Source organism: Maylandia zebra, linkage group LG4 (assembly GCF_041146795.1).
Source record: "Maylandia zebra isolate NMK-2024a linkage group LG4, Mzebra_GT3a, whole genome shotgun sequence".
NCBI lineage: Eukaryota > Metazoa > Chordata > Actinopteri > Cichliformes > Cichlidae > Maylandia > Maylandia zebra.
Genome location: NC_135170.1, coordinates 14,795,522 through 14,812,815, shown reverse-complemented (window position 1 = coordinate 14,812,815; position 17,294 = coordinate 14,795,522). Strand labels below are relative to the sequence as shown.

General features: G+C 41.5%; 1 protein-coding gene across 1 annotated transcript in view; it reads left to right on the top strand.

Moving 5' to 3' along the window:
• prkcbb (protein kinase C, beta b) overlaps nt 1-10,432 on the top strand; it is a 107,048-nt gene extending 96,616 nt beyond the window's left edge. Inside the window, exon 17 of the mRNA XM_024802168.2 lies at nt 7,254-10,432. Within this exon, the coding sequence (XP_024657936.1) occupies nt 7,254-7,409 (156 nt within the window). The 3' untranslated portion in view covers nt 7,410-10,432. The remainder of the gene's footprint in view (nt 1-7,253) is intronic.
• Nucleotides 10,433-17,294: the final 6,862 nt, after the last annotated feature.

The window sequence follows — 17,294 nt, the reverse complement described above, 5'->3', positions numbered from 1 at the left end:
TAACAGCAAGTTCCAGCACATAAGCTGTATAAAGTTTGTATTGGAGTGGATGTAATAGCCAGTGTACACAGTAAGCCACAGCAGTGCTGGAGTATGTATGATAATTAATTCCAAATGTTGCGGCCCCCAAATTAAAGCCAGTGGCTTTAGCACAAAGCAGTCGGCGCTTATCAGCCCAAAACAGGTCAGCGTTCGATACCGCCTTTCATTCACCCTCCTCTCCTCTTCACCTCCCCTTTCCCGTGCCTCCCACTCTCCCCACAACCTCAGCTGACATCGGCTCGTCTCCCACTAATCCTCTTGTTACTGAAAAGAGATGGGATGAGAGAGAGGTGCAGGGGAGTCGGGCAAAGGGAGAAGAGGAGGAGAGGAAGGGGAGGAAAGGTGTAAGGAGGCAAATACAAAATTCAAGATTCAGCCATGTTCCTCCATTAAAATCAATGCTACCAGAACACAGTCGTGTGTAATAAAATTGTGTGTCTTGCTTAATGTCACTGCATATTCTGAGCTTTCTAGCTATGTATCTATACCAAGAGCCACTGATATTTATCTCCCTCTCTGTCCTTTGCTGCATCTCTTTCTCTCCCTCTCTCTCTTTTTTTTTCTCTTCATATCTCTGTCTCTCTGCCTTGCAGCATTAACTGCAAATGAAGCGTGTTGAGATGGAACACATTATGAGCTGGCCTACATGGCTGGCAGCTGTGTGTGTGTATGTGTGTGTGTTCATGTTTGGTAAATAGCTGGAATGCACACAGCGGACCATTTTCAAGGTTTTGGGAACGTACACACACATGCATCTTTTCATATGTGTTTGTGCTTCCTGTCTGCATAATTCTATTGAAGGATGCTCAGTGCTGTCAACTACCTACATACACATGACTCCAGATAAGCAACTTACAATAGGAGTTGAAGCATCTCACTTATGGAGCTTCAGAGACAGGACATTTGGCCTTTTATTAAAGAAAGTTAAATGTGTTTGTAAACTAAATCTAAGAATGAATTTGAATCAGAGGGCCTTACATAGCAAACCCATACACAGGGTGGCAATTTTCCTAGACCACTTAGGGAGAAATGATAGACTATAAAACTGGTGGGTTCAGCAATCAAACATAAGAAACAGATATCACTAAAACAAGAGATGCCTGCAAGAAAGGCAAAGGATAAGAGGACAGCGAGGGAAAAAAGGAAACTACAGAGGAAATAATACACAAAGTTAATAACATGCTGTATTGTTTATATACTATTTACCCCAGTAAATTCACCTGAGCTAGGCCTAATAAAAAGCTTTATCAAAAAGAACAGTTACCCGATAGCTGAAGGCTCTGCATCCCATTCCCAGTTTTGATCACATGATTCTGTGTGTTGTAGATTTTTAAAACAACAACAACAACAATGGATTTCAAATTCCATTTGATTTTAAATGCAACCAGTGAAGAGAAACTAATATGAGAGAAGTCTCTACTTCCTAATCTATATTAGGAAGCAGAGACTTATATGTGTGTGTATGTCCTCGTATATATATATATGAGGACAGGCCCCTGCACGGTATGTACCACCGGCAGATAGCGGAGGTGGTTGATATCCAGAAATCCTACCAGTGGCTGGACAAAGCTGGACTGAAGGACAGCACAGAGGCACTAATCATGGCAGCACAAGAACAAGCTCTGAGCACAAGATCCATAGAGGCTGGGGTCTATCACACCAGGCAAGACCCCAGGTGCAGGCTGTGTAAAGATGCCCCAGAGACAATCCAGCACATAACAGCAGGGTGCAAGATGCTAGCAGGCAAGGCATACATGGAACACCATAACCAAGTGGCTGGCATAGTATACAGGAACATCGGTGCCGAGTATAACCAGGAAGTCCCGAGGTCAAAATGGGAAATGCCCCCAAAGGTGGTGGAGAATGACCAAGCTAAGAGAAGAGCTCGAGAAAATGTGGAGGGTGAAGGTAACAGTGGTCCCAGTGGTAATTGGAGCACTAGGTGCGGTGACTAGGCGAGTGGCTCCGGCAGGTCCCGGGAACAACATCGGAGATCTCTGTCCAGAAGAGCGCAGTCCTAGGAACAGCTAAGATACTGCGCAGGACCCTCAAGCTCCCAGGCCTCTGGTAGAGGACCCGAGCTTGAAGGATTGACCGCCCGCAGGGGCGAGCGGGGAATTTATATATCTATCTATCTCTCTATTTCTCTCTGTCTCTCTCTGTCTCTCTCTCTCTCGCCATATATATATATATATATATATATATATATATATATATATATATATATATACTCTAAATGTAGTAACTTCAGTTTTCTATAAATGCAAAAATAGCTGGGTGGGTGGGTTTCAAATTCCATTTGATTTTAAATGCAAGCAGTGAAGAGAAACTAATATGGGAGAAGTCTCAATGATAGAGAAGATACATTAACAAGGTAATATATATTGGGCCGAGTTAAGAGCCCTGTGGAACTCCATGTCTAACCTTTCTGTGAAAGACTCCTCTTTCACATGAGCAAACTGAAATCTCTTGCAGATATATGTCTCAAACTAGCACATCATGTTAGCTTCATCACAGTGATATGCTCCAGTCTATGATCACTGATGTAAATTGCAGCAGGAGGAGGGGTTTAATAACAAAGAGGTAGCTGGATATGTTCAACTCTGGACCATTTTATCCAGTGGACTAAAATACATTTTTATTTGTACTTGAATATAATAAAACTTAAAAACAAATGGTACCTGTAGATCAAATATGATCAGGATGATCACATACAGTGGAAGTTTTGGTACTACTATAGATTAAATATTTGTTGAAATTAGCTCGTATGTTTTAGAGATATGACCTCATTTAATTTGAGATTAGCAGCTTTCCCATTAACATGAGTGCACATAAAGTGCTCGAGGTACACTGTTCTAGATGTCCTTTGCAAAAACTTTCAATTCATTGTTTTAAGCTATTTGCTATAACTCTGAATACACCTTTTAGGACTGTAACAGTGCTTAACCTCACAGTAGTATGTATTGAGTGTGGAATGAGGGTTAGATAAAACTTGATCTCGCCATTGGATATTCTACTTGGAGAGCAAAACACACGTGCTCTGTATGGGTTTTGTACCCACCAGGCCTCTCCTGAGAGGAGACACTCCAGTGGGTATAAAAGCCAGGAACGTGAGGTGGACCTCAGCCAACTGTGGCAGGTGTGTCCCTGTAGCTAGAGGGAGCTTATCTTAGGCCATGAGAAAGCTGGAAGATAAAGGTATGTAACACTTATTTGTAGTTTCCCCTGTGTTAAAGGCCCTCCTGTCCCTCTCTGTACTCCTTCTTCATTCTTCCTCCACCATCTTGTATCAACTTTCACCCTTTATAAATATTGGTTCCACTCTTATTTAATTCAATTCTATTTATATATGACCAAATCACAACAACAGTCTCTCCAGAGCCTACAATAATCAGATGACCGCCTTATGAGCAAGAACTTGGTAACAGCGGGAAAGAAAAACTCCTTTTTAACAGGAAGGAACCTCTGGCAGAACAAGCTCAGGAAGGGCCAGCCATCTGCTGTGACTATTTGGTTTAGAGGGGAGGACACAAGGCTAAAGACATGCTATAGAATAGTCAGAGATTAATAATAATTAATGATTAAATGCAGAGTCTTGCATAAACACATATAGAGTGAAGACAGATGAGTGCAGACGAAACACTCAGTGCATCATGGGAAGCGTCCAGCAGCCTAGGCCTAAGGGAGGATTCAGGGTCACCTGATCCAGCCCTAACTATAAGCTTTATCAAAAAGAAAAGTTTTAAGTCTAGTCTTAAAAGTAGAGAGGGTGTCGGTCTCCCAAATCCAAACTGGGAGCTGGTTCCACAGAAGAAGGGTCTGAAAACTGAAGACTGATTTTTAAATAGCCTAGAAAGCCAGCAGTCCTCTCCGCCTAACCCTGTCTCTTTTTCTCTTCCTTTTCACGTTGCCACTGTGTCTTCATTTATTTGTGTTTTTCAGACTTACATGCTGATAGATCCTCACACTGTTGACTTTATGGATGTATTTGATAAATCGCTTGCTGTCTTTTTAATCAAAATATTTATGATTGTGGATTTTTCTGTGGATTGCCTCTTATAAGCTCTTCCCCGCTACCGCTGCTTTCCTGGTGATGTGAATATTTATGTAACTGCTTGATTTTATTTTTTCTTCTCTCCTTCTTTGCTATTCACTTCATCCCACTGTGACTCTATGGCTTTTTAATATTACGTCTTAAACACTGACTATATTCTGGTCATTTTTTTGCCAACTCCAGATGCATTTAAAAGTACATTCAGCGACCACATCACAAAGGAGTCATCAGATTTCAGTCTACAGGATTGAGATCTGATGACTGTAGAGGCCATTTGAGTTCACTGAACTCAAATGAAATACAGAAACCTGCTTGAGGTTAACCAGCTTGAGCTGGAAGCAGCCATCAAAAGATGGGTACACTGTGGCCATAAAGGGATGGACATGTCAGTAACAATACTCAGGTAGACTGGAAGGATGCTCACACTAAATTCTGACCCTAACGTAGCAGCAGAAATCAAGAGTTATCAGACCTGGCAACAATTTTCAGTCTTGTATTGTCCAATTTTGGTGAGCTTGTGCCAATTATAGCCTCAATGCCCTGTTCTTAGCTGATGAAAGTGGCACTGGATGTGGTCTTCTGCTGCTGTACCACATTTGCTTCAAGGTTGGATGTGTTGTGTGTTCAGAGATGCTGTTCTGCATACTTTGGTTGTAACAAGTGGCTATTTGAAGTAGCGTCATCCTCCTTTCAGCTCAAAGCGGTCGGGTTTGATTACATATGTGTTAAAGAGCACTTGAACAAACATATTTAATGAAATGGCCAGTGAATATATATTTTCCATATTATTATATAGCATATTATTTGTGAATTAGCTCATCAAAGTTTGCGTTTTAAGTATGTGATAACATCGAAGAACGCTGAAACATGCTGATGAAGGCATGCAAAGTTTTCACACTTATGTAAATGATCTGGCGACGTGAGACCCAGGGAGTGACAGTAAGTAGGACTCATAATTAGAAAAAGTTAAAAGCTGATAAAGAGCAGGTGAAACACAATGTGATATCTGCGTTATAGAAATCAGCCTAAGGTGTCTTTGCTTTTGATTAAAGATGGAAATGGCCACACTGGAGATCATTTTAAAGTTTGTGCTGTTCTGGTTCCGTCTTTACTTCTATTTCTTTGGGGAACATACTTGCCAGCGGTGAAGCTTGGTGTTGCCTTTCATAAATCTATACATAAAAAATGAGCCAGGTTGTGTGTTAATGAGCCTCTGCCCCAGAGAAAGCCCCTCCTGCTTTACTACGAGTGCATCCACCCAGGATCCCTCACCTCCTGCAGAAAGTCACAGTTGGTGTACTCGACCCCCTCAAGTTTGTCTCTTTCCTCTCTTTGCTTAGCACCTCTCAGCACTCACTCCTCTCTGCAGCTCTCCTTTACTGTATGCAGTTTCCCAGCATATCCATAAATTATACTGAAAATGGCTTGATCTCCTAATATCCTATTTCCTTATGAACAGCCTGACTCACGTTTGTTCTAACTGATTATTTTCCACATGTTTAAGTCCAGACTCAACTTTTCTTTCTACTTGCACTTGTGTGTTTACTAGCAAAATGTTATTACATGAAGATTGGAAAAGCCCTAAAGGAAGGGAAGTGGGGGTGCTGTGCTTCATCCAAAAACTTTCTGTGCAATGCAAATGGACTGAATACACCACTGTTCTGTTTTGTTCAGTGCTGAAAAAAGAGAGATGTTTCTTATTTTCAAGGCTTAGCAAGTCCAACCAGCTACAACGCCTTTTCTTAGATGAAGGTCAAGAAGGTCTTCTGTATTCTTGTGGGGCAACATTCACATTCTTCTTAACATTTAATAATAAAGTTTAAATACTTTAGATAGTGAAACTTAACTGGAAAGATTAGATGTTCAGGTGAGTTTTTCCTAACATACCATGTGACTGCACACAGGATTTTGTGCCGCAGCAGGTGGTTTCATTTCAGGGATCACTAGCATCAACATTTCCACTGTGAGAGACAGACAACAAATTTTTTAGGGTATCCACTTTGATCTACAAATGTAAAGAAAATACCAGAGTTTTGTGGGTTTTGAATGAACAGTCTCTGGTTATCAGTTCAAGCACATTTGATGCTGTTTCTTGTGTTCTGTGTTGTTTCTCATTTGTAAGCCAAAAAAGGAAAAAAAGCAAGTACAGGTTTTGGAAATAAAAATTTTTTAAATAAGAATTGATACAATTCACCTGTGTGCAGTAAAGATAAACTTTCTGCAAACAGCAAAGTAACCTGGCTCATGCTACAGGCTCATGCTAGTGGCATAACCAAAATTACTGCTTCTGTGTGCACTGAACTTGCCTTTGAAATAATTGCTTTGAAGACTTTGAGGACCAGGTTTGTGTCCATTCAAAGTCAGTTGCCATCTTCAAAGCACCTTGACAATAAAAGTGCAAAAAGACAGATCCTCTGCTTTCCGTTGGCGATTGAATTGGGTCAAGCTGACAATTACCTGCAAAAGTTCGTCATGATATCGCAATCAGCTGTGATAAAGTCTTCATTCTCAGCTGACTGCAGGTTTCCCAACCCTATAAACAGCACATTTGCATACATATGCTTACTCTTGGCCATTGATTGGTGCTCGTAACAATTTGCATAGCTGTATGAGAGTGACTGCAGTCAGTTTGAGTTAGCCCACGCGTGCGAGCTGTCCAATCACCTTGCAATTGAAAGGTGATTGGACATGGACTATGCAGAGGTTGGCAGTGTTGTACACTATGTAACATCTTATAATCAGTCTCCAACACCAAAGCTTTCACTGGGGAAACACCGATTTTTTTCCTAGTTGCAAGGAGGCCGATGTCCTATTTTTACTGTATTGTGACTGAGCAATAAGCATAAAGACTTGAAACAGAGGAAGACAGACAGACATGAGAGTGAACAGGATTTATTTGACCTCGGGTACGAAAGGGAAGCGCTTCCTAATCATTTGTTCGTTGCACCATCACAGTACAGAAACTGAACAATATTGCAGTTTCTTTAGTTCAAAAGAGCTTGTGCTTTAAGTTGATTGTCCGCTATAGGGTGTTTAACAGCAGTGGATTCTCTTTTCCATCCCAATCCATCCCACTCTCCTCCAACAATATTTTTTCTGTCGTTCCTCCCTCTCATCACATCCTCTCCCCTTCATAATCTCTGAACCCCACCTGCAGAGGAACCGTCGGGACACCTGCAACTTTGACAAGGAGTTCACTAAGATGGCTGTGGACTTGACGCCAACAGACAAGCTCGTCATCATGAACCTGGACCAGGACGATTTCCTCGGTTTTTCCTACATCAACCCGGAATACGTGGCCCCCGCTAATTAACACCGATGGACCGATAGAGGAGGTTTCAAAGCAGTAAATGTGTATGTTCAGTAAATGTCTGTAGTTCTTTTAGGCCATACTGGGGTATCTCCAAGATTGCAGCCCAAAACAGGAATCACAGCACCAAACACTGGATACCAAAGACGTTGAAGTATTGAATCAAAAATGTCCGAGGTGTCAACATCTGCTTTTTGTGCAGGGCAGGAACAAGAGAAAATATCAACCGCATTAATCCAACCAGTTTTATTCAGTGTAGAGAAGCACAAGCTTACCGCTTCACTCGTGTCAGCTCACTCTTTCTTTATTCAACGATAGAATTCCTGATGTGTTTATGGCATTGTATCTGCAACAAGCCTTTCACCGCTCTTAGTATTCTTAAAGTGAAGTATTGCGTTATGTTCCCTTGTGTTATCCCACAAGTTTCACAGCATCATTGTGACATCTACAAAGCACCATCGCGCAAATCCAGGCTCATATTTTCCTGGCATTGCTAAATTGGCCGCCATCGATGAGCGCTGATAGTTCCAGGTTTAACTCTGGATCCCTGTCATGCACAGTAAAATGGGACCAAGACCTACGAAGCACACTGGAATGTAGATTTGGTGTTTATGAATGTTTTTACAACATAACTGGCGTGTCACGGTGTTAGCAATGTAAAGTTTTATATATATTCTAATGTTGTTACTCTTGTGTCTTTGTAAAAATTGTATAGGAGTAAAACTTTCTAACTTCTTGAACTGTATGCACATCTGCATTTCGTAATATCAACCGTATCCTCTGCATTCATCCTGACACACACCGCGAGCAGTACCGCCAACCACTTCCACTGGGCCATTGTTCCCATCCCACTCTCATGAGGCTTAGCGTCTCACACTTAGCGAGCTTCACAGCCTTTTTAGGGTTTTTTTTTTTTACCCCCTCTTTTTCTTTTTCCTCTATTTCCTCCTTTTCACCCTCCATCCGCCCCTCTGATGCCTCTCTTATTATTATCAGAATTGTTTTGGCTCTAGCCCGTATGTCTGCCAGGGCTTCAGTGGGAGCCTGGTGCGATGAGTCGTCGCAGGAGTTGGCAATGCAGCAGTCACCAGTGGGGCATCCACACGTGCGCAGACGGAGAACGCTGAGCTGCTTTGACAGCCTCCAAGGGAGTCATTTCACAAACAGCAATAATAAAAAAGCAATGCTGCTTTTTCATATTTTTTTTTATTTTAATTTAAACCACCTGCCTGTAATTTATTTGTGTATGTGTGCATTTCTTGACAGTCATCCATATATTAGAATATATGTACGTGAGTGTGTGTGTGTGACAGACAGAATTACATGTATGTATTTTGGGTCACACACACAAGCACCCATACCTGTGTACACCCACGTAGCCATACAGTCAGATCCTCGACTGAGGGTTGGAATTACTAGGTGAAGCGTAACAAGGCGGACAATGACTAAGAAATGTTTGCACCTGGAGGCACACAAGACATATACTGTAGGTCCGTTGCACAGGCCTAGATTCCCATCCTCCTCCTTCTCCTGCTGCTTTAATCAGCACAAACAGCATCTTCATGAAAGGACGCACGCCTGTAGTGTCTTCAATAACGTGCACACAGCATCTTCGAGCTTTGGTGAAACTTTACTCTGCCGTCCTTCTGTTTTGCTTCTTTGCTGTATAATATAAAATTTAAAAAAAAAAACAACTGCCCTTTGTGTGTCAGCCATATATTTCTCTGGTCAAGGGTGTAAATATCTCCTAATATTAATCACGCCCAGTCTCAGCATCTGCTGTTGACAACCCCACACCCCAAAGCGCTCGATAGCACTCAGCCAGCTGTCTTGTGAATTTGTATGGCCGAGTTAATGAGTGAGCACGGCACACTACATGCGTGTGACTCAGATATCTTAAGCGCTGCTCAGTTTTAATATAGGTCTGTCTTTAAATCTGATAAGAAATGTTCTCTTCAGCTTCAGCATCGTTTGACTAAACAGCGCCAACATGAAAAAATGACCGTAACACACGCACAAGCTGGTTTAAGAAGCTAGCAGATATGTTTCACATTTTTAAAAAAAATTACAGGACTATGAGGAAGTATACTATGCATGCATGTGACGATCTCTCTTTTTCATATCTTGTTCCATATGATATGGACTTATTCTATATTAAGTGTTGGACTGGTGTGTGTGGGTATGTGTGTGATAGTTTCTTTATTAGACAGTAAAAGGGTTTTTATGAAGTTTTTGAAGTACATAGGGGTAAGAGTCTTCCATTTCCATAGTTGTATTTATACTCAGAAATCAATGTGTTTAGGGGTAAAAATGATGTATGTAAGTTGCAATAGAAAACATGGAGCGAAAACTAGATATAAATATACATCTGTGCTGACTGAAATCCAGCAAGATCTAGATGTTTAGTGCTCTGCCACTCGTATGTGGACTGTATTGGCCTGAAAGTGTCCTTCCCTCCTGTCTCTCCTCCCGACCTTTCCTTTGATCACGCCTTTCCATCTGTCATTTTATTTTCTGCTCTGACCTTTCTCTCCCCTTCTTCCTCTCTTCCTCTCCCACTCAGCTTCCTCGTTGTCTTTCTCTTTCTTCGTTCCTTTCCTCTTGACCTTTATCCCTTCCTGCAGCTTTTTCCCTTGCTTCTTCCCTCGTCTTCTCGAGGCATTTCAGTTTCATTTGCCTCTCATTATCCCTGATTGGTCCCGTTCTCTTCCCCTTTACCCTTCTCTCTTACGGTTTGTAGCCTTTCAAAGGCTACATGACACTAAACATAACAACCGAGGAGCTGCTGCTAAGGTTTAATTAACATTTGATGGCTGCATTTTGACCTTACTTCTGCTTTGATTTAGGCTGGGCTTACATTCTAAACAACAAGTGATTTAACAATAACCTGAAGATAATTTTCAGTGTTTAAATGCAGAAAACTGCAAGAAAAGAGTAAGGATGTGTTTTATGAGATAAGATAGTTCACTGATTTAATAATAATAACAATAATAATAATAATAATAATAATAATAATGTTTTGTGATGCTTGCGGTTGTAAAGTAATAAATTATGTTGCAAAATCACATGTTGGCTTGTTTCCTTGTTTTTGGTCTGTTTTGTTTTGAATGTCTTTCTTTTTTCTAGATCATCTGTTATATTCTCACTGTGAAAATATGATAAAAAAAAAAAAGTAAGTGGAGCAGTTATAGCATCACAAGCTGTTGCATACAGGTCAAATCACTGGTTAAACTTTGCCATCAATATATCAACAGTTCATGGGCTGTTGTGTTAATGATGAAATTTGATTTCAAAATCTTTTATTTTTTAAGAACTGATAACAACCATTAATTAATCTGAAATGATGCAAAATGCCACAGGAGTTTAGAAAACCTTTTTATTACCGTAGTAAATCTGTAAGAATGTGCAGAAATTAACGAGGTATCTCTTCATAATATTTTGTACAGCAAATGCAAAATGTGTCTTTATCATTACGCATACTTTTTAATGGCTTTCAGCAAACAGGTATAGACAAACACCTCTGAAGGCACCACGTATATGGCCCTTTCTCATAATGTCAATATTAATGTAACAGTGATTAATATTTTATTTGAAGGAAAACTGATGAACAAATATGAAGATAAAGGGTTAAAAAAAAAAAGCCCAGAAGAAGAACAAGTAGGACATGGATTTAAAATTACATATGAGGATAAACTGAATACTGGACCTTTCTAAATGTCTGTGCAACATATACTGTTGTATATATAGAATCAGTGATAGACTTTGTGACCTTATCTCCGTGTAGTTTCCCTCTCAAGTACAACAAAAGGCAAAAAACAGGAGCTCCACAGATTAGCCACAGGACAGAAGTTGCAACTACAGTATGTTCAATACTAGTTCATGGTCAAGTTTATTTATATAGCACATTTCCAAACAGTCCAAATGTTTTAAAAATAATGTAGATTTCTATTTGAAATTCATGCTCTTAATATATACTGTTATTGTCACGGTTCTGGGTCATTTTGACCCAGCATTTTCAGTTTCTTGTATTTTGCTGTTTATTCTGTATTATGGTTTACTTTCAGATTCTTTAGTTGTCCTGTTTTGAATATTAAAATCCTCAGTTTCAGTGTTATTCTGGTTAAGAGTTTCGTTCTTAGGTTTAGTTCAGTGTCTGTCATGTTTCTGGTTTTACTTTGAAGGTCCGTGTCTCGTGTTAGTGTGTGCAGTGTTACTCTCCCCTGCGTTGTCATTATGTTTCATTCGAGTCAGCTGTGTCTCCACGTCTCCTGATCACCCCATGTGTGTATCTAAGTCCTCAGACTCCGTGTGTTTAACATTGCGTTGTCTGTGTTACCCACCCCATTTTTGGTCATAGTTTATTGCCACAGTGTGTTGTCATAGTTCAGGTCTTAGTAGTCAGTTTTTCATGGTTGCTCTTAGTTTCCTTAGTTTTCATATTCAGTTCCTGCTACCAGCCAAATAAAGGCTCGTTTTTGGTTCTCAGGTTCCGTCTCCTCGCCTCTGTCTGCTCCTGGGTCCTCAACACAAACCCACACATGGTCTGCCTCCGCAGCCCGTGACAGTTATTCTCTATGTGCCACTGTCTAGATGTACTATGATATACTTTGAGGGTCTTTAGAGTAATTTTAGGCTACTTTTGCACAATGGTGCTGAGTTTGCATGTCTGAATCCGGACTGGGGATTCATGCTTTGCATGGGAGTTTGCATGTTGGCCACATGTCTGTATGGGTCCCCTCGGAGTACTCAAGCTTCCTCCTTCAGTCAAAAGATGTGCGTGGGGTTGTGAATGGTTGTCTGTCTCTATGCATTAATCCTGCAACAGACTGGCCACCTGTGTACCCTCCATGCTGGCTAGTGACAGCTGGGATAGGCTCCGCCCTCCGGATGATGCTGAACTGGATAATAAGAAGAAGGTGAATGGATGGATGGCTAATAGGGTGAAGGATTCAGGTTAGAAATTTTATTTGTATTCAATTGCAAGTCATTTGTTCTTTGATCTCTGGGCCCCTATACAGAAGAGGCTCCCATTTAACAAGTGAATACTTTATGCATAATCATGATTGTGACTGCATTTTGTGGATAAACTGAAAGTGAAATAAGCATTTGTTCTATATGAGAGCACACAGAGAGAACTGCAAAAGTAAATTATGTCATGCCAAACATGAACCTTCCCTGAAGACATGTTTTAAAAAATCATTAAAATCACTGTATGCTAAATGCATATAGGCATACATATGCAAACACACTGGCAGCATGAACTATGACAGAAACTGGAGCGACCATAAATAAGTATAAAGTGCAGCAGAGGCTTTCACACTTTCAAACAAGGGAACATAAAATTAGACTCAATAACTGTTTATTTGTTTGTTTGTTTGTTCCCCTTAGGCTTGCAATGGTGAGAGAGCGGGGTGTTGATTGGAGCCTGCCCCAAGGCAGTGACAGAGGAAGCACTGATTTTGGTATATGCATTTTAGCTCTGTGCCTTTCAGAGCATGCTGAAGCGAGGAAGCTACATGCTATTGCTGAATGAAAAAGAAAAAAAGATGATGGGGGAGTTTTGAGGTAAAAACGACGCTCTCTGCAGCAGACTGACGAGAGATGAAAAAGGAAAACTGACAAAAGCAAAAGATTCTCTTATTTTTTCATTCAGTGGCTCTTTAAAACGCTCAAGAGGGTAGCATGACAGAGGAGCTTATTGGATTTATTTCACCCTATCTCCTTTCTTGCCCTCTCTTCTACCACCTCTCACTCTCTCTCTCTCATACAGCCGCACAGACGTTTTCATTAGGCAACCATATTAGGCACACCTTCACACCATCAGACATGTTTCTTCCCAGCTAAAGTGTCCCTCTGTTTCTCTGTTTCTCTATTTCATTCACACCACACCTCATTCTTAATCAATCAATGTCAAAGTCTGTTATGTTTTTACCTAATCTGACACACACACACACACACAGTCATGTTCCCATATCTTTATGAGACATTCACTGACCTGTTTTCCTGTTTGCTCATAACTTTAAACCAAGTCTTTAAAGCCTCAGTCACACTTATAGGAAAAATAAAACAGCTAGGAAAAACCAGTGGTTGCTTTTAAGTATTTTGGTGTTGGGAGACTGACATTAAGTAGTTCCTGGTTGCCCAGATGTTCATCATGAAAGACCATCAACCTCTGGGCAACTACTTTCAATTACAAGACAATTACACAGGCAATTGAGAAGCAACACGTCTAGGAAAAAGTTGCCATCCGACTTGGACTGATTTCATTCAGACAGAAGAATTTAAAATAATTGCAAATACTTTACAAATGCAGACAGACCAACTCATTGCAATCAACTGGAGTCAGCCTGCGAGCGGTCCCAAATTAATGGATAACACCTCTGCTTAATTATTTATATCACTTCCACTGATTTTTTTTAAAGTAATTTGCACCCTGCATGGGGTAATGTAGAGACGAACGACGTGATGGGGACCCCTCCAGAGCTCCAAGGCAACTAGCATCAAGATCCTGACTCCACTGCAATAAATATTTAAAAAAGTAGACGGCAACAGGTTTGCAAATTTCGCTGCTCTATCACAGTTACAATTATTAGCATGAAGCAGACTGGTTTCATCTTATTGCTGTATCACCATCTCGACACATCTTGAAGACACCAGGTGACAGCGAGTGGAGACTGCAAACGATTGCCGTAATTTTGGTGATGCCATGGTCTCTAGCCACTGTTTTCGCCAGTGTGACTGTAGCATAAACTAAACTCTTCAAGCTAACATCCATGTCCCTGCACCATGAATTACATAAAGGAAACATTAGAACTCATTAGAAACACTTTTCATGTGACAATGAAAAAAAGTGTTTGTCATGCACATTACAATCACCCAGAAATGAATGATTACTTCACATTTGAAGACCTACCACGTACAGAAGACTGAACTCTGGCCGTGCCAGAGGCAACACACACATCTGAAAAACTCTGATTTCTCTCCAACGCACTCACTTGTATACATCATTAAATATACGAGCACAGTCACACAAAAATGCAACATCACCACTAGCTGCCCCACACTCCCCATCTGTAAATCTATCCAGCTCACCCTCCTTACGGCACATTTCTCTTCCTCCAAACAGCTTATCTTTTGCTCTCTAATTTCTCTGTGGTTTTCAGTTTCCTCTAACTTCTTCCTCCTCCTCCTAATCTCTGAACACTGGCCAGAGGTGTGAGAAGGTTCCAGCTCACCAAGCAGAAGCCCTGCAGTCTTCCTCCTCCTCCCCGCTTCAAGAACCTCCCCATCTCTCTATCCTCATCCTTCTGTTGCACTGCCAATAACTGAGGAGAGGAGAGAAAAAGAGAGCAGAAACAGCTCTCCCAATGACAGAGAAAGGGCAAACATAGGACATTTTGGTGATTGCTAACGTCATGTCCCAAATGCCTTTCCCCACAAGGGCCTCCTCGAGTCCTGTCTCTCTCTGCTGCCTACCAACACCATCACTGTAATCACACTTTGGTTAGAAGTTAATAGTTTGTCGTTATAAAAAGTTCCTGTCAGTAGTCTGCACTTTATGCCATATCTAAGAGAGCAAAAGGGTTTTAAGAGAGGAAATTAAGCCACAAGGTGATGCTGATCTTACAACAATCTGCATTACTCATGGTAAGAAATCTGACTGCAGTTTTTTAGTGTTTCTGCTGACATCCTGAAAGAAACCTAAGATTTACTGTTGTCGATATTTATAAAACACGTGCCTGCTGTGATAAATATATCACAACTGCAGTGTTTAATTCTTAGTAGTAGTACCTCTCTATATAAAATATACTTACCTTACCTATACCTCATGACCACAGAGTAGGAAACCTGAAAGTATATTTTCAATTCAATTCAATTCAATTTTATTTATATAGCGCCAAATCACAACAAAAGTCGCCTCAAGGTGCTTCATAGATACAGAGAAAAACCCAACAATCATATGACCCCCTATGAGCAAGCACTTTGGCGACAGTGGGAAGGAAAAACTCCCTTTTAACAGGAAGAAACCTCCGGCAGAACCAGGCTCAGGGAGGGGCGGGGCCATCTGCTGCGACCGGTTGGGGTGAGAGAAGGAAGACAGGATAAAAGACATGCTGTGGAAGAGAGACAGAAGTTAATAACAGATATGATCATTTTATATACATGTTGCCAATGCTGCATTCTGTCAGTAACCTTTTTAAATAAAATATATACCCAAGAGAGTGGCTCATGGGTGCAGTGGTTAACCTTGTCACAAGAAGGTTCTGGGCATGTTCGTGATTGTCTGTCTCTGTGTGGAGCTGGTAGATCCACAGGCGACCTCTCCTGGGTGTACCCTGCCCCTCGCCCTATGACAGCTAACCCCTGTTGAACTCCATAAGCAGAAGAAAATGAACGAATGGGTATCTAAAAGTCAACTCTCTGCAATGGAGGGGGGGGGGGGGGGGGTCTCAAAGTTTGGGCTCATGTGAACAAGAAAAATGCAAACATCCAAAAAATTGTAGGTAGCGTTCGTAACCTGCCCAGAGAATCTTGTGCTGCCTTGAGTTTACCGTTTTTAACCATCAGTGAGGCAGTGTTTGTTGACACCAGCTCCATGTCTTAATGTTAGGAAGGGTTAGCCATGTATGATGGATAGAAAGAAGATCTGAAACTGAAGAGAAATGCTCCCTCAGTCTTTCTCTGTGCTGCTTTATAGAATGACACAAACTGTTGGTGTTTCATCTTTTCTTGACACGCTTGCAGGCTGCACAAAATGTTCCCTCGCTGTGCCACTGGTCAGACTTTGGCTCTATAACTTTTATGCTCTACTCAAAAAACAAGAACATTTCATCTACTGAAAAATGCTGCTTGTATTCTGTAAACTGATTGCATCAACATGTCACCATTCAACCATTTCTTTTTCTATATCCTTTCTTCATCTTCTTCCACCTGTCCTTTCCTCACTTGTTGCCTCCTCCATTGCCTTTTGCCCACCCTTCATTCTTTTTCTTCCTTATCTCTCCACTTCTCTTCTCAGCCACCATCCAAACTCACTTCGACATCTCCTTTCCCGCCCTCCTTCCTCTCTTCGGCTTCCCTGCTTTCCGTCTCTCACCAGAGGTGAAACGCTGTACTTCTCTTCCTAAAGTCATTTCTATGTTAATGAGTCTTCTTGTGAGATAATGCAGCCGAGCAAGGGCCTCGGACACACACACACACACACACACACACACACAGATACACAGAGGAAGAGCAAGTGAGAAGAATGATAGGACCTGTCACTGCACTCTCTGGTGATCAGTTCATGGATTTATTTATCTGTAATCCTTCTCCCCCCGCTCTCTGTGCTCTGTGCTCACTTTTCTGTCTCTCTGTTTTTGATTGTTTTAATTCCTCAGCCTTTAATAGAGTCAGAGAATCAGTCAGTGAGCTGTGGCACCTAAACACTTAAGTGGATGGATGGGCTCCAGAAAAGAAGCCACGTTTCCATTCCTTGGGTTTAGGCAGGCTACAGCAAGCTTTAAACCCCCCTCTGATTTCCATATGTACACATGTTACTCAGGTATACACCTATGATACTTGCACCCACGGTCACGCGCACTCCGGTGTGTTAAGTGAAGCATGAAGAGCAGACCGCCTCGTGTGGAATCCTCGCTGAAGTGGAGTCATTAAAAACGGTCCGTGGCTCTTTAAGTGGCGTCTGTGCTTCTCTCCCGAGCGCGATTCTCCATGCATCGCTTGCCAATCTCTCTCCCGCTCTCTCTTTTCTAACTAATCAGTGCGGCGCAGGAGCTACTGGCGCCGCGGCTAGCGGAGGAGAGAGGAGAAAACAGAAAAACAGAGAGGGGAGGAGGGGGATGACGCTGCGTTTCAAATGAGCACCAAGGACAGCGCCGCACTCAGCAC